We start from the raw sequence: 27,969 nt of genomic DNA, 5'->3' as shown, positions 1-27,969 counted from the left end.
TTACGTTTCTTCAAGAAAAGCAAGATACACCTCAGCGCAAAGTGGTCCCAGTCGACCGGAGCTGCCCGGAAACTTTTGTTTCTCCTTAGCAAAAGGACCGAAGCTGCCCGGAAACTTTTGTTTCTCCTTAGCAAAAGTTCTACTGTCAAAGCCTTTTGACCACCTCTCATCGGAAATATCATGGGTGAACTTACTGGGTGAAGCACCTTGTCCATTGTAGAGGCTTTGGTAGGGCATGGAACGGTGTGCCTGGTGTGATGGGAAACGCTCACAGACAGATGTGCCAGGCAGCGGAAATGATCCGGGATAATGCTGCTGGCCAGGTAGAAACCAATCACCAACTGTACGATATAGAAAACGCTAAATTAACAATAGCAATCAATAATAAAACAAGTACAGATACATTCAAAGTACACCGCCCCCATGCTAGATAATTAAATATCCTACAGCGCGGCTCATAGAGGCTGCATTGGGAGGGAGAGGTGCACAATAATTGATTGATTGTATAATTAAAATAAATAAAAGATCATCACAAAATATTTTCTTAATCAATTGGCTAATAGCATAACTAAACCACTAGTGCTTCATCCGAAGATGTATCTTTTAGAAATTTAATGAAATGTCATTAATAAAAAATTAAATAATTAATTGATTAATCAATAAATAATTAATCGATTAAATGATTAATCAATAAATCAAAAATATCCTTGATAGCCACATCACTTGGTCACTGTCATGTCCAAATATTAGCTTCCTAGCTCAAAAGGTGCCTGAGATATTGGCCAAATGAGAAAGAAAATATATAAATGATTAATAATGAAAATAAATAAATAATAATCATGAAAAAATTAAATTAATAATCAATTCGGTCATAGAACACATAAACCACCCCCATTTCATCAGAATTTGTAACTTAATTATTTTATTTTTTTTAGTCATTCATCGAATAATTAAATAATTAATCCATTAATTGATTAATTAATAAATCAAAAAATAGCCTTTGCAGCCAAATCACCTGGTCATTGGCATGTCCAAATATCAGCTTCCGAACTTAAAACGTACCTGAGATAATGGCCAGAAGAGAAAGTAAATTTAATTAATTAAATAAGTACTTAATTAATCGCTAATAATTAAATAACTCCTCAATTAATTGATTGATCAAAAAACAAAAAATACCGTTTTTGACAAAGTTCTTGCTCACTATTGAGCCAAAATTTCAGCTTCCTAGCTCAAAGGATGGCTGAGATATAGCCCGGACAAACAAGAAAGCAAGAAAATAAACAAACAAACAAGTACAGATACATTCAAAGTACACCGCCCCCATGCCAAATAATTAAATATCCTACAGCGCGGTATTGCCGGCGCGCCTCAGGCGCCCGGCAATACCGCAGTGCAGCTCATAGAGACTGTATTTGGAGAGAGAGGTGCACAATAATTGATTGATTAATTGTATAATTAAAATCAATAAAAGAATATCACAAAATATTTTCTTAATCAACTGGCTAATAGCATAACTAAACCACTCGTGCTTCATCCAAAGATGTATCTTTTAGAAATTTAATTAAATATGTCATTAATAAAAAATTAAAAAATTAATTGATTCATCAATAAATAATTAATCGATTAATCAGTAAATAATTAATCGATTAAATGATTAATCAATAAATCAAAAATATCCTTGGTAGCCACATCACTTGGTCACTGTCATGTCCAATCCAAATATTAGCTTCCCAGCTCAAAAGGTGCCTGAGATATTGGCCAAAAGAGAAAGCAAATAAATAAATGATTAATAATGAAAATAAATAAATAATAATCATAAAAAATGAAATTATTAATCAATTCGGTCACAGAACACATAAACCACCACCATTTCATCAGAATCGGTAACTGAAAAAAAAAAAAAAAATTAAATAATTAATCGAATAATTAAATTAATAATCGATTAATTGATTAATTGATTAATCAATAAATCAAAAATATCCTTGATAGACACATCACTTGGCCACTCATGTCCAAATATTAGCTTCTGAGCTCAAAAGGTGCCTGAGATATTGGCCAAATGAGAAAGAAGATAAATAAATGATTAATAATGAAAAGAAATAAATAGTAATCATAAAAAATTAAATTATTAATCAATTCGGTCAGAGAACACAAAAACCACCACCATTTCATCAGAATCTGTAACTTAAAAAAAAAAAAAAAATTTGTCATTAATCGAATAATGAAATAATTAATCGATTAATTGATTAATTGATTAATGAATAAATCAAAAATAGCCTTTGCCGCCAAATCACCTGGTCATTGGCATGTCCAAATATCAGCTTCCTAACTCAAAAGGTGCCTGAGTTAATGGTCAGAAGAGAAAGGAAATTTGATTAATTAAATAAGTACTTAATTAATCGCTAATAATTAAATAACTCCACAAATTAATTGATTATTCAAAAAACAAAAAAAATAGCGTTTTTGACAAAGGGCTTGCTCACTATTGTGCCGAAATTTCATCTTCCTAGCTCAAAGGATGGCTGAGATATCGCCCGGACAAACAAACAAACAAGAAAGAAAACAAGTACAGATACATTCAAAGTACACTGACCCCATGCCAAATAATTAAATATCCTACAGAGCGGCATTGCCGGGGCGCCTCTGGCGCCCGGCAATACCTCAGTGCAGCTCATAGAGGCTGCATTTGGAGGGAGAGGTGTATGCTAATTTATGGATTAATTGTATAATTAAAATCAATAAAAGATTATCTCAAAATATTTTCTTAATCAATTGGCTAATAGCATAACTAAACCACGAGTGCTTCATCCGAAGATGTATCTTTTAGAAATTTAATTAAGTAAGTCATTAATAAAAAATGAAATAATTACTTGATTAATCAATAAATAATTAATCAATTAATCAATAAATAATTAATCGATTAAATGTTTAATCAATAAATCAAAAATATCCTTGATAGCCACATCACCTGGTCACTGTCATGTCCAAATATTAGCTTCCCAGCTCAAAAGGTGCCTGAGATATTGGCCAAATGAGAAAGAAAATAAATAAATGATTGATAATGAAAATAAATAAATAATAATCATTAAAAAAATTAAATTATTAATCAATTCGGTCAAAGAACACAGAAACCACCATCATTTAATCAGAATCTGTAACTGAATTTATTTTTATTTTTAGTAATTAATCGAATAATTAAATAATTAATCGAGTAATTGATTAATTGATTCATCAATAAATCAAAAATATCCTTGATAGCCACATCACTTGGTCACTCATGTCCAAATATTAGCTTCCGAGATCAAAAGGTGCCTGAGATATTGGCCAAATGAGAAAGAAAATAAATAAATGATTAATAATGAAAATAAAGAAATAATAATCATTAAAAAAATTAAATTATTAATCAATTCGGTCATAGAACACAGAAACCACCACCATTTCATCAGAATCTGTAACTTAAAAAAAAATTTTTAGTCATTAATTGAATAATTACATAATTAATCGATTAATTGATTCATTGATTAATTGATAAATCAAAAATAGCCTTTGCAGCCAAATCACCTGGTCATTGGCATGTCCAAATATCAGCTTCCTAACTCAAAAGGTGCCTGAGTTAATGGTCAGAAGATAAAGGAAAGTTGATTAATTAAATAAGTACTTAATTAATCACTAATAATTAAATAACTCCTCAATTAATGAATGAATCAAAAAACAAAAAATAATGTTTTTGAGAAATGACTTGCTCACTATTGTGCCGAAATTTCAGCTTCTTAGCTCAAAGGATGGCTGAGATAACACCCGGCCAAACAAACAAACAAACAAACAAGAAAACAAGAAAGCAAGAAAACAACCAGAGTGAAAACTGAGTACTCTCTTTCAGCGTGCGTCACTGCTGAGCCCCCTTCGGTGCCCGGCAATGACGATTTGCAATGCCTGGAAATGGCATAGGAAAGGTGCGGTGTACAACAACCAGAGTGAAAACTGAGTACTCCATTTCAGCGTGCGTCACTGCCAAGCCCCCTTCGGTGCCCGGCAATGACGTTTTGCAATGCCAGGAGATGGCATAGGAAAGGTGCGGTGTACAACAACCAGAGTGAAAACTGAGTACTCCCTTTCAGCGTGCGTCACTGCCGAGCCCCCTTCGGTGCCCAGCAATGACGATTTGCAATGCCTGGAGATGGCATAGGAAAGGTGCGGTGTAAATTTATCACAAAATATTTTCTTAATCAATTGGCTAATAGCATAACTAAACCACTCGTGCTTCATCCGAAGATGTATCTTTTAGAAATTTAATTAAATAAGTCATTAATAAAAAATTAAATAATTAATTGATTAATCAATAAACAAGTACACAAACATTCAAAGTACACCGCCCCCATGCCAAATAATTAAATATCCTACAGCGCGGCATTGCCGGGGCGCCTCCGGCGCCCGGCAATACCGCAGTGCAGCTCATTGAGGCTGCATTGGGAGGGAGAGGTGTACACTAATTGATTGATTGATTGTATAATTAAAATCAATAAAAGATTACCACAAAATATTTTCATAATCAATTGGCTAATAGCATAACTAAACCACTAGTGCTTCATCCGAAGATGTATCTTTTAGAAATGTAATTAAATAACTCATTAATAAAAAATTAAATAATTAATTGATTACTCAATAAATAATTAATCGATTAATCAATAAATAATTAATCGATTAATCAATAAATAATTAATCGATTAAATGATTAATCAATAAATCAAAAATATCCTTGATAGCCACATCACTTGGTCACTGTCATGTCCAAATATTAGCTTCCCAGCTCAAAAGGTGCCTGAGATATTGGCCAAATGAGAAAGAAAATAAATAAATGATTAATAATGAAAAAAAAAAAATCATGAAAAAATTAAATTATTAATCAATTCGGTCACAGAACACATAAACCACCACCATTTCATCAGAATCTGTAACTGGATTTTTTTTTTTTTAGTAATTAATCGAATAATTAAATAATTAATCGATTAATTGATTAATTGATTAATCAATAAATCAAAAATATCCTTGATAGCCACATCACTTGGTCAATCATGTCCAAATATTAGCTTCCGAGCTCAAAAAGTGCCTGAGATATTGGCCAAATGAGAAAGAAAATAAATAAATGATTAATAATGAAAATAAACAAATAATAATCATTAAAAAATTAAATTATTAATCAATTCGGTCATAGAACACAGAAAACACCACCATTTCATTCGAATCTGTAACTTAAAAAATAATAATTTTTAGTCATTAATCGAATAATTAAATAATTAATCGATTAATTGATTCATTGATTAATTAATAAATCAAAAATAGCATTTGCAGCCAAATCACCTGGTCATTGGCATGTCCAAATATCAGCTTCCTAACTCAAAAGGTGCCTGAGTTAATGGTCAGAAGAGAAAGGAAATTTGATTAATTAAATAAGTACTTAATTAATCGCTAATAATTAAATAACTCCTCAATTAATTGATTAATCAAAAAACAAAAAATATCGTTCTTGACAAAGGACTTGCTCACTATTGTGCCGAAATTTCAGTTTCCTAGCTCAAAGGATGGCTGAGATATCGCCCGGAAAAACAAACAAACAAGAAAGAAAGAAAGAAAACAAGTACATATACATTCAAAGTACACCGCCCCCATGCCAAATAATTAAATATCCTCCAGTGCGGCATTGCCGGGGCGCCTTAGGCGCCCGGCAATACCGCAGTCCAGCTCATCGAGGCTGCATTGGGAGGGAGAGGTGTACATTAATTGATTGATTAATTGTATAATTAAAATCAATAAAAGATTATCACAAAATATTTCCTTAATCAATTGGCTAATAGCATAACTAAACCACTAGTGCTTCATCCAAAGATGTATCTTTTAGAAATTTAATTAAATAAGGCATTAATAAAAAATTAAATAATTAATTGATTAATCAATAAATAATCAATTAATCATTAAATAATTAATCGATTAAATGATTAATCAATAAATCAAAAATATCCTTGATAGCCACATCACTTGGTCACTCATGTCCAAATATTAGCTTCCGAGCTCAAAAAGTGCCTGAGATATTGGCCAAATGAGAAAGAAAATAAATAAATGATTAATAATGAAAATAAATAAATAATAATCATAAAAAAATTATATTATTAATCATTTCGGTCATAGAACACATAAACCACCACCATTTCATCAGAATCTGTAACTTAAAAAAAAAATTTTTTTAGTCATTAATCGAATAATTAAATTATTAATCGCTTAATTAATTAATTAATTAATTAATCAAAAATGGCCTTTGCAGCCAAATCAACTGGTCATTGGCATGTCCAAATATCAGCTTCCTAAGTCAAAAGGTGCCTGAGTTAATGGTCAGAAGAGAAAGTAAATTTAATTAATTAAATAAGTAATTAATTAATCGCTAATAATTAAATAACTCCTCAATTAATTGATTAATCAAAAAACAAAAAATACCGTTTTTGACAAAGGACTTACTCACTACTGTGCCGAAATTTGAGCTTCCTAGCTCAAAGGATGGCTGAGATATCGTCCGGACAAACAAACAAACAAGAAAGCAAGCAAGAAAACAAACAAACAACCAGAGTGAAAACTGAGTACTCCCTTTCAGCGTGCGTCACTGCCGAGCCCCCTTCGGTGCCCGGCAATGACGTTTTGCAATGCCTGGAGATGGCATAGGAAAGGAGCGGTGTACAACAAACAACCAGAGTGAAAACTGAGTACTCCCTTTCAGCGTGCGTCATTGCCGAGCCCCCTTCGGTGCCCGACAATGACGTTATGCAGCACCTGGGGATGGCATAGGAAAGGTGCGGTGTATAACAAGAACATGTCATGCAGAGCACGATACTTGCAAGATCCACTCCCCCCTTTCCCCCGAAAAAAGGTTGCAATTGATCCAGCAAATTGTCCATTTCATCAAGAAAAAAATTGACGATCTTGATCAAAGCTCGGGTAATAGGATGAAAAGTGACGATTTTTAGATGAAAATTGATGATTTTAGGAGATTGACCTTGAGTTGACCTTTGACCTTTCGACCTCAAAAATAGTTGGTTTCCCAATTCAGTGAGGCACTATGCAAATGTTAAATTTTCAAGTCAATCGGATGAAAATTGATGATTTTTTCAGATGAAAATTGATTTTGAAAGTTTGACCTTGAGTTTACCTTTTACCTTTTTACCTCAAAAATAGTTGGATTCCCAATTTAGTGACTCAATGTGCAAATGCTGTTCAATTTCCAAGTCAATCTGATTCAAAATGGCGATTTTAGAAATTTGACCTCCAGATGACCGTTGACCTCAAAATCAATAGGCTTCTCAATTGTGACGACCTCTACAACTTGGTGAATTTTCATGACGATCAGTTTTGAATTGTGACCTTTAGGCTGGTGACAAATAAATGAAAAATCACTCATAGAGTGACACTTGGCAGAACATAACAAAGTAGAATGGCAGTAGAACATCCTTTTGACCTCAAAAATAATTAGTGGTTGAATTCAGTGACCTGATATGCAAATCGTCTTCAAAGTTTAAGTTAACTGTTTGAAAATTGTTAGAAATTCGGCCTATGTTGACTTTTTGGCCTATGTCGACCTCAAAAATAGTTGGTGGTTGGTTTCAGTAGGCTGATATGCAAATTCTATTCAAATTTCAAGTCAATCAGATTAAATTGAGGATTTTAGAAATTTGAAAGTAGTGGTTGACCTTTGGCCTATGTTGACCTTTGGCCTATGTTGATGTTGACCATTCCAATAATAGTTGGTGGTTGAATTCAGTTCACTGATCTGAAAATCCCTTTCAAATTCCAAGTCAATCGGATGAAAATTGATGGTTTTTCAGATAAAAATTGATGATTTTGGAAGTTTGACCTTGAGTTGACCTTTGACCTAAAAATGGTTGGTTTTCCAATTTAGTGACTCAATACTGTTCAATTCAATTTCAGATGTTCAATTTTCTTATGAAAAATGTTGTTCAATTTTCAAGTCAATCGGATTTAAAATGGCGATTTTAGAAATATGACCTCCAGATGACCTTTGACCTCAAAATCAATAGGCTTCTCAATTGTGACGACCTCTACAACTTGGTGAAGTTTTATAACGATTGGTTTAGAATTGTGACCTGCAGGCTGGTGACAAACAAATGAAAAATCACTCGTGGAGTGACACTTGGAATTGAGAGGAATTGAGAAATCGGATGAAAATTGAGGATTTTAGAAATTCGAAAAAAGTGGTTGACCTTTGTTTGGCCTATGCTGACCTTTTGGCCTAGGCTGATCTCAAAAATAGTTGGTGGTTGAATTCAGTTAGCCGATATGTAAATCCTATTCAAATTTCAAGTCAATTGGATGAAAATTGAGGATTTTAGAAATTTGAAAAAAAGTTGTTGACCTTTGGCATACGTTGACCTTTTGACCTCAAAAACATATAAGTTTTGTCGAACCACGAACTCTACCATTTGGTGAAGTTTCGTGAAGATCGGTTTAAAATTGCGACCTGTAGGCAAGTATAAGTGAGCGGACAGACAAACAAACACACACAGACAAACACACAAACCGGAGCCGGAGTGATCAATATACTTGTCAAAACACTTTTTTTTTGCCAAGTAACAAACAGACAGACAGACAGAATAACAAATGCAACTGATCAATATACGTGAAAAATCTTCGATTTTGCAAGCAATAATAATCATCATCATAATTTTATAATCTCATAACTTACGAGGAGAATAGCTTGATGGCTGGATGTCAGACAAATCATACAGGTTGTCCTTGGGAGATTCACTTCTGAAGCACAACATGTTAATTAGACAATATGAGCATCAGGAAGCAAAGCTCATACTTTCACACATTTCAAATCAAAATGATGTTAAAGTGGGAAAATCACATGATAGCATTTAAACTAGTGTTCGCGAGCTTGCCAGTGTGACATAAACACTGCTATGATTCTGTCGTCCATGCTCGATTCTCTAAGCACCTCTGCACTGATTGGTGCTTTGCAGGCTGAGTGGTTGCTCAGCATCAATGAGTATGTCATCCTTCGGACTGGGCCCCCATCTGTACGCCCCCATCTGCTAGCATTCGCCGGCCTATATGTTAAAGTTCCGAAGGTGTCTTTCTTAAGACTAGGCTATTGTGTGTGCCATCTGTCATCACGGGATGCTTAGAGGATGGGATAGTTTTTGTTTTTATTGCTTCTAATGCAGTTAAAGATTCCAACACTTCTGCAGCATCGCTTTGAGGACCTCATCATCAAATCCCACAATGAAAGACCTCATCGCCAAGGAGTGTGACACAATCGGTCAACGCAGAACACCGCATATTGTAGTATTTAATTATTCTTCCACAAATTTAATCCTATTCACCTTCTTTTTTCAATATCAGTTCAATTTGTCTTCAAGAAGGTTTCGCTAATAAACATTTAATTTGATATCCCTGCTTAATTTCTTTGTCACCAATATGATTTTGTGTATTTTGAAGATCATCATTAATGAGTTACATCATCGATCAATATGCTACTCATACAAGACTAATTGAGATTAGAAGTTTGTACTTTTGGAATACTTTTCATTTGCTGGATCCATGTCCAGCCATTCACACACCTTCTTTTGTCAAGAAATGCTTTGGCAAATGGATTGTGCTGGATTTTCAGGGCAGTAATCTGGAAGAAAAAAAATATTGGTCAAAAATAACAATTGATCAACCCCCACCCCCTTCCCAAAAAATAATTGGTGTTATCAATATGCAGTAAATAACATGACGGGTCTGTCCCTTTGTTTGTCATGATTGTCTCTTCTCTCACTGCTTTGTGTGTCGTCTCTTCGTAGGTATTATTAACAATATCTTACAATAAATTCCTTTATAGGATCTAAACTTCCTTCCAAATTTTAGCACATTTGATCCAGTCAAAAGTAGACTTTTGACAAATGTTCCTCATGCAGGATGACGTCACAGTATTCTGGTGCATAGTGCTTCAAGGCCAAATGTCACAGGGTGCTACTGCTGCTGCTACTGTTGTTGGTTGTTTTTTAATGTCCTTATGGTCCTATCAAATGTCATTCCATCTCATCACCTAGTAATCATAGTCCTTGATGAGTATATCAGGTAGTAAGTAATAAAAGTGTGCTGTGATTAAACTAGTAATTATAGCAAACAGAAAAAAATAATAATACTGCATTGGAGTCATCAGAAGAAACCAAAAAAAGGTAAAGAGCAAAGATGGAGTCATCACAAGGCACCTGGATAGGATTCGGGTTTCAGCCGGTACTCCTCTACCGTCAAACCCATCCAAGCGCAGCCAAGCGAACCTTCCAGAAAAAAAAAAATTCTGCTAGAATTCACTTCTCCGAAGACAGATAGATAAAGAAAGAGAGAAATAAAGAAGAAGCAAGAATTAGAATACATAAAGAGAAATATGAAAAAGTAGAAAGAAATGTGAAAGGAACAAAGATCCCTAACTCCTAGCCCCTAGCTCTTCGACCTAACTCCTAGCCCTAAGCTCCTAGCCCGAACTCCTAGCCCTAAGCTCCTTGCCCTAACTCCTAGCCCTAAGCTCCTAGCCCTAACTCCTAGCCCTAAGCTCCTTGCCCTAATTCCTAGCCCTAGCTCCTACCCCGTGAAGTCCTAGCCCCAGCTCCTAGCCCTAAGCTCCTAGCCCTAAGATCCTAGCCCTAAGCTCCTAGCCCTAGCTCCTAGCCCTAGCTCCTAGCCCTAAGCTCCTAGCCCTAGCTCCTTGCCCTAAGCTCCTAGCCCTAAGCTCCTAGCCCTAACTCCTAGCCCTAAGCTCCTAGCCCTAAGCTCCTAGCCCTAACTCCTAGCCCTAAGCTCCTAGCCCTAAGCTCCTAGCCCTAAGCTCCTAGCCCGAAGCTCCTAGCCCTAACTCCTAGCCCTAAGCTCCTAGCCCTAAGCTCCTAGCCCTAACTCCTAGCCCTAAGCTCCTAGCCCTAACTCCTAGCCCTAAGCTCCTAGCCCTAAGCTCCTAGCCCTAACTCCTAGCCCTAAGCTCCTAGCCCTAAGCTCCTAGCCCTAACTCCTAGCCCTAAGCTCCTAGCCCTAACTCCTAGCCCTAAGCTCCTAGCCCTAAGCTCCTAGCCCTAGCTCCTTGCCCTAAGCTCCTTGCCCTAAGCTCCTAGCCCTAACTCCTAGCCCTAAGCTCCTTGCCCTAATTCCTAGCCCTAGCTCCTACCCCGTGAAGTCCTAGCCCCAGCTCCTAGCCCTAAGCTCCTAGCCCTAAGCTCCTAGCCCTAAGCTCCTAGCCCTAGCTCCTCGCCCTAGCTCCTAGCCCTAAGCTCCTAGCCCTAGCTCCTTGCCCTAAGCTCCTAGCCCTATCTCCTAGCCCTAAGTTCCTTGCCCTAATTCCTAGCCCTAGCTCCTAGCCCTAACTCCTAGCCCCAAGCTCCTTGCCCTAATTCCTAGCCCTAGCTCCTAACCCGTGAAGTCCTAGCCCCAGCTACTAGCCCTAAGCTCCTAGCCCTATCTCCTAGCCCTATCTCCTAGCCCTATCTCCTAGCCCTATCTCCTAGCCCTAAGCTCCTAGCCCTATCTCCTAGCCCTAAGCTCCTAGCCCTATCTCCTAGCCCTATCTCCTTGCCCTATCTCCTAGCCCTAAGCTCCTTGCCTTATCTCCTAGCCCTAGCTCCTAGCCCTATCTCCTAGCCCTAAGCTCCTAGCCCTATCTCCTAGCCCTAAAGCCCCTGTCACACCTTGACGATTTAGCCAACGTATGCCGACGTATCAAAATTGAGTGCTGGTGTGAGTCATACGCTGGCATACGTCGACAAATTTTGTGCATGCACAAAATTTGTCGACGAGCTCGGCGTACTACGACGTATGCCAGCGTGCTTCAGCGTGCTCTTAACGTAGCCAAATTTTTCATACGTCAGCATACGCTGGCTAAAACGTCAAGGTGTGACAGCGGCTTAAGCTCCTAGCCCTATCTCCTCGCCCTAAGCTCCTAGCCCTATCTCCTAGCCCTAAGCTCCTTGCCCTATCTCCTAGCCCTAAGCTCCTTGCCCTATCTCCTAGCCCTAGCTCCTAGCCCTATCTACTAGCCCTAAACTCCTTGCCCTATCTCCTAGCCCTAGCTCCTAGCCCTAGCTCCTAGCCCTATCTCCTAGCCCTAAGCTCCTTGCCCTATCTCCTCGCCCTAGCTCCTAGCCCTAGCTCCTAGCCCTATCTCCTAGCCCTATCTCCTAGCCCTATCTCCTAGCCCTATCTCCTAGCCCTAAGCTCCTAGCCCTATCTCCTAGCCCTAGCTCCTACCCCGTGAAGTCCTAGCTCCTAGCCCCAATCCCTAGCTCCTAGCCCTAGAAAGATGTTGGGAAGAACCCGTATAGATCGATTTCAGCATTTTTTCCTCAGGCAAAAACGCAGCAACAGTTACAAGCTACCAGAGGTCCATCAGTGGGGAATCAGAATCCATACAGCATCAGGATATGGTATAATGGCAATGAAACAGAAAACGAAATACTGCATTGGAGTCATCAGAAGGAACCAAAAAAAAAAAAAAAAGGTAAAGAGCAAAGATGGAGTCATCAGGAGGAACTTGGATAGGATTCGGGTTTCAGCCGCTATTCCTCTACTCTCAAACCCATCCAAATGCAGCCAAGTGAGCCTTTCAGAAAAAATAAAATTCTGCAAGAATTCACTTCTCTAATGCAATATTTGGTCCATTGCTTTCATTCACACAACTCTTTCTTTATGGAATCGCTTTTCACTTTTCAAAATGTTCTCTAAATATTATTGTATTCAACTGGCCTGGCAGGATGGCCTAGACTCGAGGTAAGCACATCCATCTCTAAGCTCTCGAGCCTGGGTTTGAATCTCGGACCAGCTGTAAACTGTCATGTCAACTTGGATGGACGTTGAACTGGGCATCCCATCTGCCGGGATTAGTTGGTGGACGTTAAAGATCCCATGGCGTCCTTCACGAAGAGTAAGGGAGCTGTCGCTGGCACCATGGACAAATTCCAAATTCCTGTCCTACCTACTTAGTCGAACGGCAGGCCTGGCCAGCCGGTTTGTGAAAGACTTGGGCCAAAAACTTCCTCCGGCCAACCCTAAAGAAAGTGGGAATAAATATGGCCATTAAAAAGAGAAGAAGAGCTCTTGAATTTCACTAAAATTTATTGGTTAGATACAACTTTACCGATCCCCCTTATAACTAAATTTTTTTTTACCTTTTGTGCAAAGTTTGGTCTTGTTTGTCATCATTACATGGACACTGCAGGTAATGTTGTTGCGCATCTCCATAATTTCCATCATGCAAGGAAGATCTGTCTAATTATTCCAATACATCCAATAAAAAATAAAGCCCTGGTAAAAAAAATAAAAAAATCGATGTGGCACCCCTCCACCCTCCCAACCACCCAAGGAAAGTCACTGGCCATTCATGATCACAAAAAGGAAGCAGTGGGTGCCATTCATCCCCCATAGCCTCTTCATGAAAGGGAAGGAGCATGTGTGATTCGATATTCCATGATGATGTGACAGGAGAAAAACTAAACTTGTGTACGTGCAGAAGATCGTAGAACGGTGGTGCTATGTGCCAATGTCCGATAATGCCAAAGGATCCTTATAAACATTCATCTCCCACATGAATCGACAGAAATACAAGATTGTTAGTTCACTTGAGCAATCTTGCACAAGCCACATTGAAAGTTATATTGGCCAATTGCAACCTGGCGGATTCCTTTGCAATCTTGTCAATTATCAGATTTCATATTAGAGAACATTTTTATGGTGGAACAAATCCCACCTTGACCACCAAAAAATGAATTGGAGAAGAAGAAGAAGAACCACCCTTAGAGGCCATTTTTCCCCACAGAGCAGGGGTTGGCCTATTTTAGGCACCTTGGTCCCCTTTTTGAAGCAATGTTTTATGGCCGGATGCCCTTCCTGCCACCAACCCTGTTAGTCGCCTCTTGTGACACACAGGGAATTACCAGTGAACTGGTACTCAATTTGCAGACCTCGGAAGGATGACAGGCTGAGTCAACCCCCCTGGCGTTAATTCAGCAATTAACAGGGATTTGAACCCAGGATCCGTGGATCCCAAGCTGGCACCCTAACAGATAAGCCAACATCCTAACCGCTAAGCCAACACCAGGCAACAAAAAATGAATTTGAGGACAAACCATAATCCTCGACAAGTTCGCCGGATATTACTTGCAAATGAACATACAGTCACGTGAAAAAGTAAGTACACCCCATGTAACGTTTTGACTTTTTCAACATATTTCAATATACAGCTATTTGATAATTTCAACAATATTGATAGATAAAGGTGATATAATATAACAAATATCATGAAACATTTACATTTTGGAGTCCATTGTATAATTTAAATAAACATAAATGCAAATTTCACATGTGGAAAAAGTAAGTACACCCCTACATTTATCACTACTTCAAATACCTAAAATTAGAATCAGGTGCACCAGCTCAGGTGCAAATGATTAGAACATCGTTAGAGAGGATCTTGGAGGAACCTGTCTTATTTAAACCTCAGACATTTAATTTGGTTTGCTCTTTGTTGTTGAAGTGTGCGGCGTCACCATGCCTAGATCAAAAGAGCTCTCTGAGGCCTTCAGAAAGAAGGTTATAGATGCCTATGAGTCTGGGAAGGGATTTAAAAGATCTCCAAACAATTTGAAATCAATCATTCGACTGTCCGGAAGATCATCTACAAGTGGAGAAGATTCCAAACAACTGCCAACTTGTTCAGGCCAGGCTGCCCCAGCAAGTTCAGCCCGAGAGCAGACCGCAAGATGCTGAAAGAAGTCTATAAGAACCCCAGAATGTCATCACGGGACCTACAGGTAGCTCTTGCCACTGTTGATGTCAAAGTGCACGAGTCTACCATTAGAAAGAGGCTGCACAAATTTGATCTACATGGGAGGTGTGCCAGGAGGAAACCTTTGCTGTCCAGAAAGAACATCAGGGCAAGACTAAAGTTTGCCAATGAACACCTCGGCAAAGACCAGCACTTCTGGAACAATGTGCTCTGGACAGATGAGTCAAAGGTAGAGCTATTTGGCCACAGTACCAGAAGACATGTTTGGCGAAAACCAAAGACAGCATTTGACCACAAGAACCTGATACCAACTGTAAAGCATGGTGGTGGAAATATTATGGTTTGGGGCAGCTGTGCTGCATCGGGGCCTGGGCAGCGCCCCATCATAGAATCCACGATGAATTCTTCATTGTACCAGAGGGTGCTTGAGGATATTGTGAGGCCATCTGTCCGAAAGTTGAAGCTCAACCGAAGGTGGACCTTGCAACATGACAATGACCCTAAACATACCATTAAATCCACCAAGGAATGGTTGAAAAGAAAGAAATGGAGGGTTCTGGAATGGCCAAGTCAAAGCCCGGATCTAAATCCCATCGAGATGTTGTGGGTGGATTTGAAACGAGCTGTGCATGCAAGAAACCCCTCAGTCATCGCACAGCTGAAAGAATTCTGCATGGAGGAGTGGGCAAAAGTTTCTCCCAGTCGATGTCAGAGACTGATAGACAGTTAAAAGAAACGCCTACTTGAAGTTGTTTCTGCCAAAGGGGGCAATACCACCTATTAGAGCCAAGGGTGTACTTACTTTTTCCACATGTGAAATTTGCATTTATGTTTATTTAAATTATACAATGGACTACAAAATGTAAATTTTTCATGATATTTGTTGTATTATATCACCTTTATCTATCAATATTGTTGAAATGAAGATCAAATAGCTGTATGTTGAAATATGTTGAAAAAGTCAAAACTTTACATGGGGTGTACTTACTTTTTCACGTGACTGTAAATATTTTGTTGAATTATGATCAACATATTTCATGTACCTCCTCATTCTGATAGGCGGTCACGGCAATGAAACGAGTCTCTGGAAATGTGTGGCTGGAAAGTAGGCCCTGCGAGCCTCCCACACGGACAATGTGGATGCGTGGCTGGTACTTGTGCAGCGAGTTGAGCATGACCTGTGACACAAACACCATGTACACATTTAATCAGGTCTGCCCTGACTCTAATTCATATGAACCTCTTCAGTCAATCCCATTGCAAACACACCTGCTACTTATAGCAATCATTTTTTTGCATTTACTAACAATTGAGACTCTCCAAGGAGACATTTTTCACCCACAAATACAATGTGAACTACATATATTATTGTGGGAACGGTCACAGGGGGCAAGGTAGACTAGTTATTTCATGAATAAAAGTATAGCATAAGTGTTTTGTTTCATTGTGAAATGATAGGTCAGGTGCCGAAGAGTGTTTTCGCAGAAATTCAGAGTCCCTCCGCACCCCCCTCTCCTTTCAACTAAACGACTCCATCGCCTGGCCGGAGGTTTGCGAGAACAGCGCACACCCATTCTCTTGCAGGTGAGAGACGGGAAGACAACATCTCTCTCGGGCTCTGCAAACTTGAACGGCGACCCGACCCGGGAATGCAACTCGAACTGGACACACCGCCTAGGCACTCCGCTCCACTCCGACCGGACAACGACTCATTAGGAGCATGGACTTGTATGTGCTCGCAGGACACCCGACCCCGTGAAGCTGCTCGGCCCTGGCCTCCCCATGCTTATTGGTGGTCTGGTCGTAACTCACAGAGAGATCCCATCCTTGAGCCTCTGGACTCTTCTCGAAAGTGTCCACTCCAAAACTTGCGCCTTCTTGGCGTTGCAAGGCCGAATTTCCCCATCAATGCCAAAACAAAGGAAATAATATTAAATAGGGTTTTTAAGGAGCAATTTTAGACACAAATATTAGGAAGGGAAGAAAACAGCTTTCTATACAAACGTTAACGCAAAGTCCTTTTTACAATTAAATTACCTCACTCTTATGCTAATACATGGACTGAGGAAATAAGTTATTATTATTGCTATACAATCCTAACACCTAGAAGCCATTTGCACAACACTACCCCCACCTTCCTCCTTCAGACTCTCCTGAGGCTGCTCTCAGAGGGGGAGCAGCATTGGGACCCGAATCCACTTACCATACAAACAACTCCCTATCCTAGTCTACAAATGCATAGAGCAATCAAATGTTCATCCCGAGTGTAATGCATCAATCTACTATCCCTACTCATTCTCTCGAATGTATGCACTTATACAACTATGAGCGAGGTACCCAGGAACCAATAAATTCCACATTCCTGTGACACCTGCAGTTAAACGTAAGGCATGGACAGCAGGTTCGTGAAGGACTTGGGCAAAAAATGTACTGCAGCTGACCACACCAGAAGATGGATATTCTGTTTCTACTGTATATATATGGTCCTGCAAATACCAAATCTGCGAATGTGAGCAAAAAATTGAGGCCTCTTACGAGTAGAAACCCTCAAATAATTTCCTCAATCTCCTTTAAACTCAATCTCCCTATATTTTCATTCCAAACAGCATCATTCCAATCACAAATTAATACTATACAATTAATACTACAAAATATAATGTTGCAAACATTTGTGAGGTAAACGAATATAATAATGCCGTTCTGACGTGATAACCAACACAGACGAATCTGCCGGTGGGAAACGGGGATATGTAGGCCTAACACTTCGTATGGGTGGAACTCAAAATCACATTTTTATTGAAAAATTTATGAAACCTCCCACCCACCTTAGGACACCCGCTGCGACCCCAAAAGGTTCCACAGAAAGTTTGGCGGGGCTAGCCCCAAAACTGAGGGAGTAGTTCGGGGACGGAAAGACAGACAGACAACACTCCTGCTTTATTACGTCGATATCGGGAAGTCTTTTAGCTACATACAAAGTGTGGTTGGGAGGGGTGAGTATACCATAAGGTGTAACTTGTTCTCTATAAAGAATTTGTAAAGTTCCTGCTGTTCATTGTTCCTCCCTCCCCGGTAGCACCTCTTTACCCAATGTCGTTCAATGTGGCCCTGAGTCCTGGCACATCGTGTCCTAGGTGGCCTCAAGGCTCATCAGTATACAGAATTACCAGTACGTCACATCATCAATGCCCATGTGGCCTCTCAAAGACGTGAATCTTCTTGGCCAAACACATGGTCCTGCATCAAGTGGAGCAAGCTAGCTGACAGGTACAAGGGCCTGTGGCAGCAAGATGGACGGTGGCAACTGTCCTCGGGAGCAGGAGCATGCTTGTGGCAGCAGTTAGGATGGCCGGCTTCAGCACAAATCTTATCCTAACCCTACCTGCTCCACTAATCTGTCTATTCCTAGCTCTGTCCCTCTCAGTCCCTCTTAACTAAGACCCAGGGCCCCAATACCATGAACGATGCTATCTCCAGGGAGGAAACCAGGACACGTGTGGTGACTCAAAGGATGACATGGCGTGCCCTTTTCTGGCTCGCTGTCAGAGGTTTTCTCTAACAATTTGGGACTAAAGGGTCCTCGCAAAATCCATTTGCTGGAATCCTGTTCTCCAGTGGCCATAGACATCAAAATGGTGCAAAGGAAAAGCATCTCTAAACTATCCTGGAGTTTCCAAAAGGACTTTTTCTCTTTTATCTCTAACCCATCTTATCTTTATCGTGGTTCTACCTAACCAATTTACCCACTGCTCTACATGCTGGTGCTCTACTCAGTTTGTTGGGCATATCCATCAAATTTTCACTCTGTGCCTTTCGACAATCACGTGGCTGGGCAATGTGGTCCCTTTTGCAGAATTTCTGCCTGCTCTCTAGCATGGCACCCCCGAGTTGCTGGGGCCACCTTGCAAGCTGCCTTGCGCCATCCCAATTCTGGAGGCCTCTCACTGGCTCCCTCTACAGGTGCACCCTCTCTGGCACAAAAGTGCGTCAGGTCCTCTTGCAGGTACCTGGGCCTACCTCAACAACAAATTTAGCTGCCCCACATGTCATCCATGGCCTGCGCAAGGCCAGTGCACTCCCAGCGCCCAGGATTCCCTTCCTATTTGAGTTCTAGCTCAAGTCCAGACCTCACTCCCAGCCCTTGAACTATACCTTTGCACCCATTCCAATTTCTCCTTTACTTCCTTCAGCACTAACACTGGAATGGCATCCATGTTGCAAAACAGTACTACCCATCATTAGAACTACCTATTACTAGAACGTGGATTCCCCTCCACAGGTGTGTGTGCTTCCTCCTCATTAACACATATACGCCCTCTTCACACCATGTTATACAATCCTCAATCACTCCAAATGTTGGTCCAACAACCTCAATCACATTCACCTCGCTCAACATCCGTTCCCCCATACATCCCTTTTCCCACTGGGACGAGGGAATGGAGGAGGAGGAAGGCATTCTATCTTAAAAGTCCTTGAATCAAAATCCAACCATCTACAATTTGAGCTTTTATAATTTCCAATTCTCTTTTTACCATTTAAAACGTCAATTCGAAATGTCTTCTAAACCTTCTAACACTACTAGTCCCCATCAACCTGCCTATTCTCATCTCTGCCTCTGTTATTGTTCCATCTGGGCCCATGTTGAATCCCCATTGAGACCCTTCAGTCTTGGTCTTCACACCCACCTCTGCTGTGAGACCTCCATATGGCCCACATGGGACCCCTCTTCCATCTCGGTGCCTCCATCCTTACGCCAATACCCATGGGTGGCAGCACCATAATCTTCCTCACGTGGTGGCCCCCTCCCTTTTTATAGGGCTGTGAGCAGAAGTGCGCAGAGGCTCATAGCAACAAGTCTCCATAGCAGTGTGGCGGCAAATAAACGACTGCTGAGACCACAAATTTAGGTGAAAAGTCTGAAATAATTCAAGGTAACGCCAAGATTTGGTGACTGAACAGTGGAATTTGGTACTTTGGTCTGTGAATGGAGGAAGTTTGAACTTTTTGGATCTAAGAGATGCCAGTTCATATGCCAACGACCTGGAGAACATTATAATAGGCAATGTATGCAGCCTACTGTGAAATGTGGTCGAGGCTCTGTGACTGTCTGGGGTTGTATCTCAGCTTTTGGTGTAGGACAACTTGTATAAAATCAATGGGATGCTAACAAAGGAGAAGGACAAGCAGATACTGCAGCACCATGCAGTTCCGAGTGGAAATAGTTTAATCAGAGGAGGATTCATTTTCTAACAAGATAATGATCCAAAACCCACTTGCAATATACTAAAACAGTATTTGGAGAACAAAGTTACACCTGGAGTGCTCCACATGTTAGAATAGCCACCCCATAGTTCAAACATGAGACCCATCTAGGCCATATGGGATTACCTGGAAACAAAGAAGAACAATAGGAACCCAACTAACCTTACAAAACTGTGGAATGTACTACAGGATATTTGGCACCCTATTCCTGTAAGAGTGCTTCAGTCATATACAGGAAGCATTGGGAAAAGAGTGATGGCACTCAATAAGGCAAAGGTTGGACACACAGGTATTGACTGATATTTAAAAAGGACACTGTTCTTGTTATTTATTTGAGCAATTTACTTTACATTTACAAAGGATGTAAATTTACAATAATAAACACTGTCACTTTTATGTTTAACTGAGCAAGGAAGTTTATGGTAAATTCAAGATTTTGCATTTATTACTAAATCATTATTGGTGTTGCCGTTTGCAAACTCATTATAAGGCAGAAATTACTTAAACTGACATAATAATAGTAAAAACAAATTTATTCAAGTGGTCGTAACTTTTCCACGAACCCTATTCAACTTTCCGTTGATATATTTTCTAATTATATATACTTATACATCGTAAAACAGATTATTGGTGAGTTTTGATTTAAAATGTGAGTATGTCGTTTGTTAAGTACTTATTTTGGTTGTTTAATTTAGAAAAACAATCACACCCACATAGCTTTCATTTAAGAATTGTTTACAGGAGTAGAAAATAAAATTATTGCATCACTCAATAGATTGCGCAGACATAGGTCAGTTCCATGATGATATCAGAGATGTCTAAAGAAAAGATTGACAATAAGACCAGGAAGTACCTGGATCTTTACTGATGCAATATTTGCAAAATGGTCTAAAAGCAAGCCGCTTTTCCAGGAATAAGTCGGTTGTTGCTGATCTGTACTTGTACCTGTAACCAACTTGATTGGCTAGAAGGTGGGAATGACTACGCGGAAGAAAGTTGCAATTGTTTCTGAGCGAAGATGGACTATGTACATGATTGATTGCATCAAAACTGACAATTAACCAGTCAACTATACCTCGACTCTTGAAGAGGGACAAGAAAACTGGGATTACAGTTAAGAAAGGCTTAAATAAGTTTCGAAAATTGAACGTTGAAGCACCTGTTCCTCAGGGACCAAGCAGCCTCAACAATCAATTTGAAGTAGACCTGCTAGGACCATTATGTGGTGACTTAGCAGCCATATCACCTTGTTGCTATGCCTTGTTTGCTATCACCTTGTTTCTATGGGTCTCCATATCTGTAGGCCTCAAAATAAGTCATCGCTCTGCTCTCTTAAACCTACGACCTTTGCCAACAACTCCAGCATGCACGGGTTCTTCCATGAACTCCCCTCCTTATTAAAAGACCAAAATGCAGTCCAAAATGCAGAATTCCCTTGTTCCTTACTTCTTCCACCTATTAAACCACCTTCCAGAGGCTGTTCTTTCCCATTTTCCCCTTCAGGACTTAAAGCAGGTAGTGCACAACCACCTCGAGTAACCACCTAGAGTCATCCCCCATCCTGAGCAATGATCTTTATTACCCCCATTTACCCATCTTAACCCAATTATCTTACTTCCTGGTTTCCGCGTTTCCGTTTGTTCATTCCCTTACTGGTTGTGTCCAATTGTTGCCTCACTAAAGGCCCAGAAGGGAAATAGTTTACTTGGAGACAAGGTAGAGAAGAATACCGGGCATTATACTCCGACTGCATGAGGCCTTGTTCAAAACAAGTACATTTGTACTTGGAAAAGTACAAAAAAGTACATTTTAAACAAGTTTTTGCCTTCTTCATTCCCTTGGTTGCTGTGTCCACTTGTTTCCTGCCAACTGCTCCACCAATTGCCAATTTTCAATACGTTTCCTTTTGCCCTTTGTTACCTCGCTCATCAATGAGCCTAGATTTTGCATACAAATAAAGTGTACCTGTCCACTGCCATTCATCTTGTTGGACAGCTTCACTTTGCAGAAAGACACTGGGGCGCGCATCCAGTGTGCACCGAAGTTGGGCGAGTCCGGATGGATGTACACGCAGCTGGGGGGCTGAGGCTCGGGCTTGCCTCCTGCAACCCACTCTCCATTCACGTACCTCCAGCGGTATGAGTCCGCCGCAGAGAAGTCAAGAAGCAATGAATACATTGAATGGGCGTCCAGGCCGGACACGGACACCTTGATGACCGGAAACATGCGTCTGCAAGGCCAGCAATATGACATCACAGCAAGTTAAATTTGTAACTTTATCTATTTTCTATATATTTTTTCACTAATTTATAAGTTTCACTAATTTACAAAAGGCCTCTAAATCTCAGAACAAAAGATGAAACAATAAGATATAGTTCTCAAAGAATATGGTCATCACCTTTCAATTACCAACTGCATGGAAACTTGTAAACCAGCCTATTTCAATCAAATGCTGAACAAAGACCTCTGTCATCTCATGTTGAGGAGTTTTTGAGTTACTCACCATGCTTGCTAAAGTGCAGTGACGTGTCAAGATAGAGAAGCCATGAGAATCAAACCCACAATAGCCACGGGAGAAAGAAACAAGTCTTTGACCGGTTGCAGTTGGGTAGATCCATATTCAAAAATGAAGGTACTCCCAGGGGCGTAGTGCAGCCGGAGTACACCAGCGTGCCGCTCCGGCACCTCAATCCATCCGAGGCAGAGCTTAGCTCCACAATAGTAAAGAAAAAAAAGAAAAAACACCCACTTTCACGATGGTCGAGTTATTTTGCTATGTGAGCTTCCGTGGCCAAATAATTGGGGTGAAAGCTTGTCCCAAAGCTTGGATATGCCAATACGTTGGATGCTTTGTCGAAGGAATAATATTATAGCAATATGGGTTATAGGCAACACAAACCGTAAACTCAAAGAAAGTTTCGTAAACTCAAAGAAAGTTTTGTCAATTCAAAGAAAGAAAGTTTCGTCAACTCAAGGAATAAAGTTTCGTCAACTCAAAGAAAGAAAATTTCGTCAACTCAAGGAAAGAAAGTTTGGTCAACTCAAAGAAAGAAAGTTTTGTCAACTCAAAGAAAAAAAGTTTCGTCAACTCCAGGAAAGAAAGTTTCGTCAACTCCAGGAAAGAAAGTTTCGTCAACTCAAAGAAAGACATCAATTAATGTGAAAGACAACAAATAAAGAACTAATGCCAGCAGACAAGACGCCCAGTGAAACACCGTGATGAAACACCGTGACCCAGTTTATAGCTGGGTCGGGATTCCAACTCAGACTTGAGAGCTTAGAGGTGAATGTGCGTACCTATACACCATCTTGCCAGCCCTTACCACATGGTACTAAATAAAAACAAAACAAAATTTAGTTGTATTTCTTAAAATACATTGTTTTGTCGAAAAACGTTTTTTTAGAGACTAACTGATCTGACTTTTTATCAAAAGGGGATTTGAAATTGTGAGATTGAGTGGGTATGAGTGGTAAGCTTGTGTTTATCATGGCAAAATGTGTGTATTTCATTTATCACTCATTTGGGGGACTCAAATGGTTAGTGTCATTTAAAAACTTGATGTGACGGTAGTTCTGGAGATGACTAGTTCTGGAGATGTCACGGCCGACATTTTTTTTGGCAGGGCTCCTCCCGTAAGTCAAAATTTGGCATTGCACCACTGGCTACAACCAAACAGTATGGTTTCCTATCAGGCAAGGGCATTGTTCAAGGTTCAAAAGCCTTGTCTACAGAGCAGTTATGCTTTGGGGGTTGTATTTCATTTTTGAAATTATTTAACTACTTGGCCATACAGCCAGCTCTGTGATGAGCAACAGGAAGACATTGTCACATGGTATTCACTTGGACACTGATGCATCAATGGGGACATTTTGCAAAAACAAAAAGCCTGGCGCTGCATCTCAAACGACTGATCTACGAACACCCAAATGATATACATTATCGCTTTTACATTGCCCTTTTTGTAAGGCATACCGATTTGCGTACCTATTTACCTATGCCACATAAAAAACATGTTAAAAGACAGATGATGGTGGAGTGTGGTATGGTTTGTAAAATTTTACATCACTACTCGCAACCACAACCAAATTCTGCAATTATTCCCACCTTGTTGTAAGGGTTGGCCCGAGAAAAGTTCTGGCTCAAGTCTTTCACGAATTGGCTGCCCAGGCCTTGCATTCCCCTGAAAGTGCAGGAATTTTGTAATTCGTTTCAGCGGGCCAGCGATAACTCACCTACTCTTGTCGAAAGACACCGTGGGACCTTCAATACCCACAAACTAATCCCAGCAGACGGACCACCGAGTTCAACATCCATCCGAGGGATGGCACCTCGTGATGCCAGGGCCAGGCCCTGCTTACAAAGCACCAAGGAAGATCCCACATTTGTCGTTAACGAATTCTCTGGGATTCAATTCAGTCCTATGGCTGCGTCATGACCAAGACCCAACTGTGCCACTGATGCCGTGTCCCCTATAGGTTAGAACAGGGATTTGTAATTTGTTCTGAGAGCGTTGGTAACAACCCAACTCCTCTTCTTAAAATACACTGTAGGGACCTTCAAAGACCACCAACGAATGTTGGAAGACATCCATACAAGGACCAGCTGGCTCACCTTGCCTTGCGTAAAACGTAAAACACCAGTTGGACAGGCACCGATAATAGTTTTGCACAGGTTTACATCGGTACAGATAATACTTTTGCACAGGTCTACATCAGCACCGATAATAGTTTTGCACAAGTTTACATCGGCACCGATAATAGTTTTGCACAAGTTTACATCGGCACCGATACTAGTCTTGCACAGGTTTACATCAGCACCGATAATACTTATGCACAGATTTACATCAGCACCGATAATAGTTTTGCACATGTTTACATCAGCACCGATAATAGTTTTGCACAGGTTTACATTGGCACCGATACTAGTTTTGCACAGGTTTACATCAGCACCGATAATAGTTTTGCAGAGGTTTACATCGGTACCGATAATAGTTTTGTACAGGTTTACATCAGCACCGATAATAGTTTTGCAGAGGTTTACATCGGTACCGATAATAGTTTTGCAGAGGTTTGCATCGGGACCGAAAATAGTTTTGCAGAGGTTTGCATCGGTACCGATAATAGTTTTGCACAAGTTTACATCAGTACCGATAATAGTTTTGCACAGGTTTACATCAGCACCGATAATAGTTTTGCACAGGTTTACATCAGCACCGATAATAGTTTTGCACATGTTTACATTAGCACCGATAATAGTTTTGTACAGCTTTACATCGGCACCGATAATAGTTTTGCACAGGTTTACATCAGCACCGATAATAGTTTTGCACACGTTTACATTGGCACCGATACTAGTTTTGCACAGGTTTACATCAGCACCGATAATAGTTTTGCACAGATTTACATTGGCACCGATAATAGTTTTGTACAGCTTTACATCGGCACCGATAATAGTTTTGCACAGGTTTACATCGGCACCGGTAATAGTTTTGCACAGGTTTACATAGTTTACATCAGCACCGATAATAGTTTTGCACAGGTTTACATCAGCACCGATAATAGTTTTGTACAAGTTTACATCGGAACCGATAATAGTTTTGCACAGGTTTACATCGGCACCGATAATATTTTTGCACAAGTTTACATCGGCACCGAAAATAGTTTTGCACAGGTTTACATCAGCACCAATAATAGTTTTGCACAGGTTTACATCGGTACCGATAGTTTTGCACAGGTTTACATTGGTACCGATAATAGTTTTGCACAGGTTTACATCAGCACCGATAATACTTTTGCACAGGTTTACATCGGCACCGATAATAGTTTTGCACATGTTTACATCGGCACCGATACTAGTTTTGCACAGGTTTACATCAGCACCGATAATACTTTTGCACAGGTTTACATCGGCACCGATACTAGTTTTGCACAGGTTTACATCGGCACAGATAATACTTTTGCACAGGTTTACATCGGCACCGATGCTAGTTTTGCACAGGTTTACATCAGCACCGATAATACTTTTGCACAGGTTTACATCGGCACCGATACTAGTTTTGCACAGGTTTACATCGGCACTGATAATAATAGTTTTGTACAAGTTTACATCGGCACCGATAATAGTTTTGCACAGGTTTACATCGGCACTGATAATAGTTTTGTACAAGTTTACATCGGCACCGATAATAGTTGTGCACAGGTTTACATCGGCACCGATAATACTTTTGCACAGGTTTACATCGCACCGATAATAGTTTTGCACAGGTTTACATCGGCACAGATAATAGTTTTGCACAGGTTTACATCGGCACAGATAATACTTTTGCACAGGTTTACATCGGCACAGATAATAGTTTTGCACAGGTTTACATCGGCACAGATAATACTTTTGCACAGGTTTACATCGGCACAGATAATAGTTTTGCACAGGTTTACATCGGCACCGATAATACTTTTGCACAGGTTTACATCAGCACCGATAATAGTTTTGCACAGGTTTACATCGGTACCGATAATAGTTTTGCACAGATTTACATCGGCACAGATAATACTTTTGCACAGGTTTACATCGGCACAGATAATAGTTTTGCACAGGTTTACATCGGCACAGATAATACTTTTGCACAGGTTTACATCGGCACAGATAATACTTTTGCACAGGTTTACATCGGCACCGATAATACTTTTGCACAGGTTTACATCAGCACCGATAAATAGTTTTGCACAGGTTTACATCGGTACCGATAATAGTTTTGCACAGATTTACATCGGCACAGATAATACTTTTGCACAGGTTTACATCGGCACCGATAATAGTTGTGCACAGGTTTACATCGGCACCGATAATACTTTTGCACAGGTTTACATCGCACCGATAATAGTTTTGCACAGGTTTACATCGGCACAGATAATAGTTTTGCACAGGTTTACATCGGCACAGATAATACTTTTGCACAGGTTTACATCGGCACCGATAATAGTTTTGCACAGGTTTACATCGGCACAGATAATAGTTTTGCACAGGTTTACATCGGCACAGATAATACTTTTGCACAGGTTTACATCGGCACAGATAATAGTTTTGCACAGATTTACATCGGCACCGATAATTCGTTTGCACAGGTTTACATCGGCACAGATAATTCGTTTGCACAGGTTTACATCGGCACAGATAATACTTTTGCACAGGTTTACATCAGCACCGATAATAGTTTTGCACAGGTTTACATCGGCACCGATAATACTCTTGCACACCTTCCCGTCTTGGTGACGATCATCTCGTTGCTGAGTACGTGGAACTGCTCCCACAAGGCGCACTCCTCCAGCACGACCCGCACGTCGCGTTCACTCGCCTCGCTCTTGATGGTCGACTCGCTCGGTACCACGCTCAGGAGCTGCTCCAGTCGGCCTGGGGACTCCTCGCCATTTGACTCGCACATGACCTGCGCGCTCGGTCTTGTCGCTCGACCTAAACCGCCTCACTCGAGTCACTACCCAGAGGTCGCACCTGCACGGTTGAGGAAGAAGTAGCAAGACGATGTCGGTATTTTAAGGTTTCAGGAGGACGAGTTAAATGAATCCGAGGGGAGGACGCAGCACATCCTCTTGATGTGATTCTCCACCGAGTGTGTTAGGGAAGAGGAAGAAGGGGGAGGGGAGTGGGAATATGTACGTTGATTCCCCGTCCAAGTCCCTTGATGACGGGTTCTGCATTTAATACCTAAATGAGCCAGGCGAGGCCTCTCCATTGGGCCACGACTGTGTTTGAAGTGGCCGCGCGGCCACGACAAGACCATCTGCGTGGGGTTCGCCGGGGAGATGCGTCCATGGGGGAAATGACCTCATATTCTCCCGGGCCGATGTGCTGCGGAACGCAGTAAAGTTTTACTCCG

At 40.4% G+C, this 27,969-nt stretch overlaps 1 protein-coding gene across 1 annotated transcript; it reads right to left on the bottom strand.

Moving 5' to 3' along the window:
• Window positions 1-27,516, bottom strand: LOC137422381 (T-box transcription factor T-like). Its single transcript, XM_068109133.2, has 6 exons — window positions 27,332-27,516; window positions 22,043-22,307; window positions 15,859-15,993; window positions 9,624-9,682; window positions 8,744-8,808; window positions 1-341 (listed from the first exon to the last, which is right to left on the bottom strand). The coding sequence occupies exons 1-6, from the start codon at window positions 27,514-27,516 to the stop codon at window positions 1-3; spliced, it is 1,050 nt and encodes a 349-aa protein (XP_067965234.1).
• Between the last annotated feature and the right edge of the window lie 453 nt (window positions 27,517-27,969).

This window comes from Myxine glutinosa, chromosome 2 (assembly GCF_964187855.1).
Source record: "Myxine glutinosa chromosome 2, kmMyxGlut1.1, whole genome shotgun sequence".
NCBI lineage: Eukaryota > Metazoa > Chordata > Myxini > Myxiniformes > Myxinidae > Myxine > Myxine glutinosa.
Note: the sequence above shows the minus strand (reverse complement) of the source record. Positions and strands in the feature narration are given on the sequence as shown.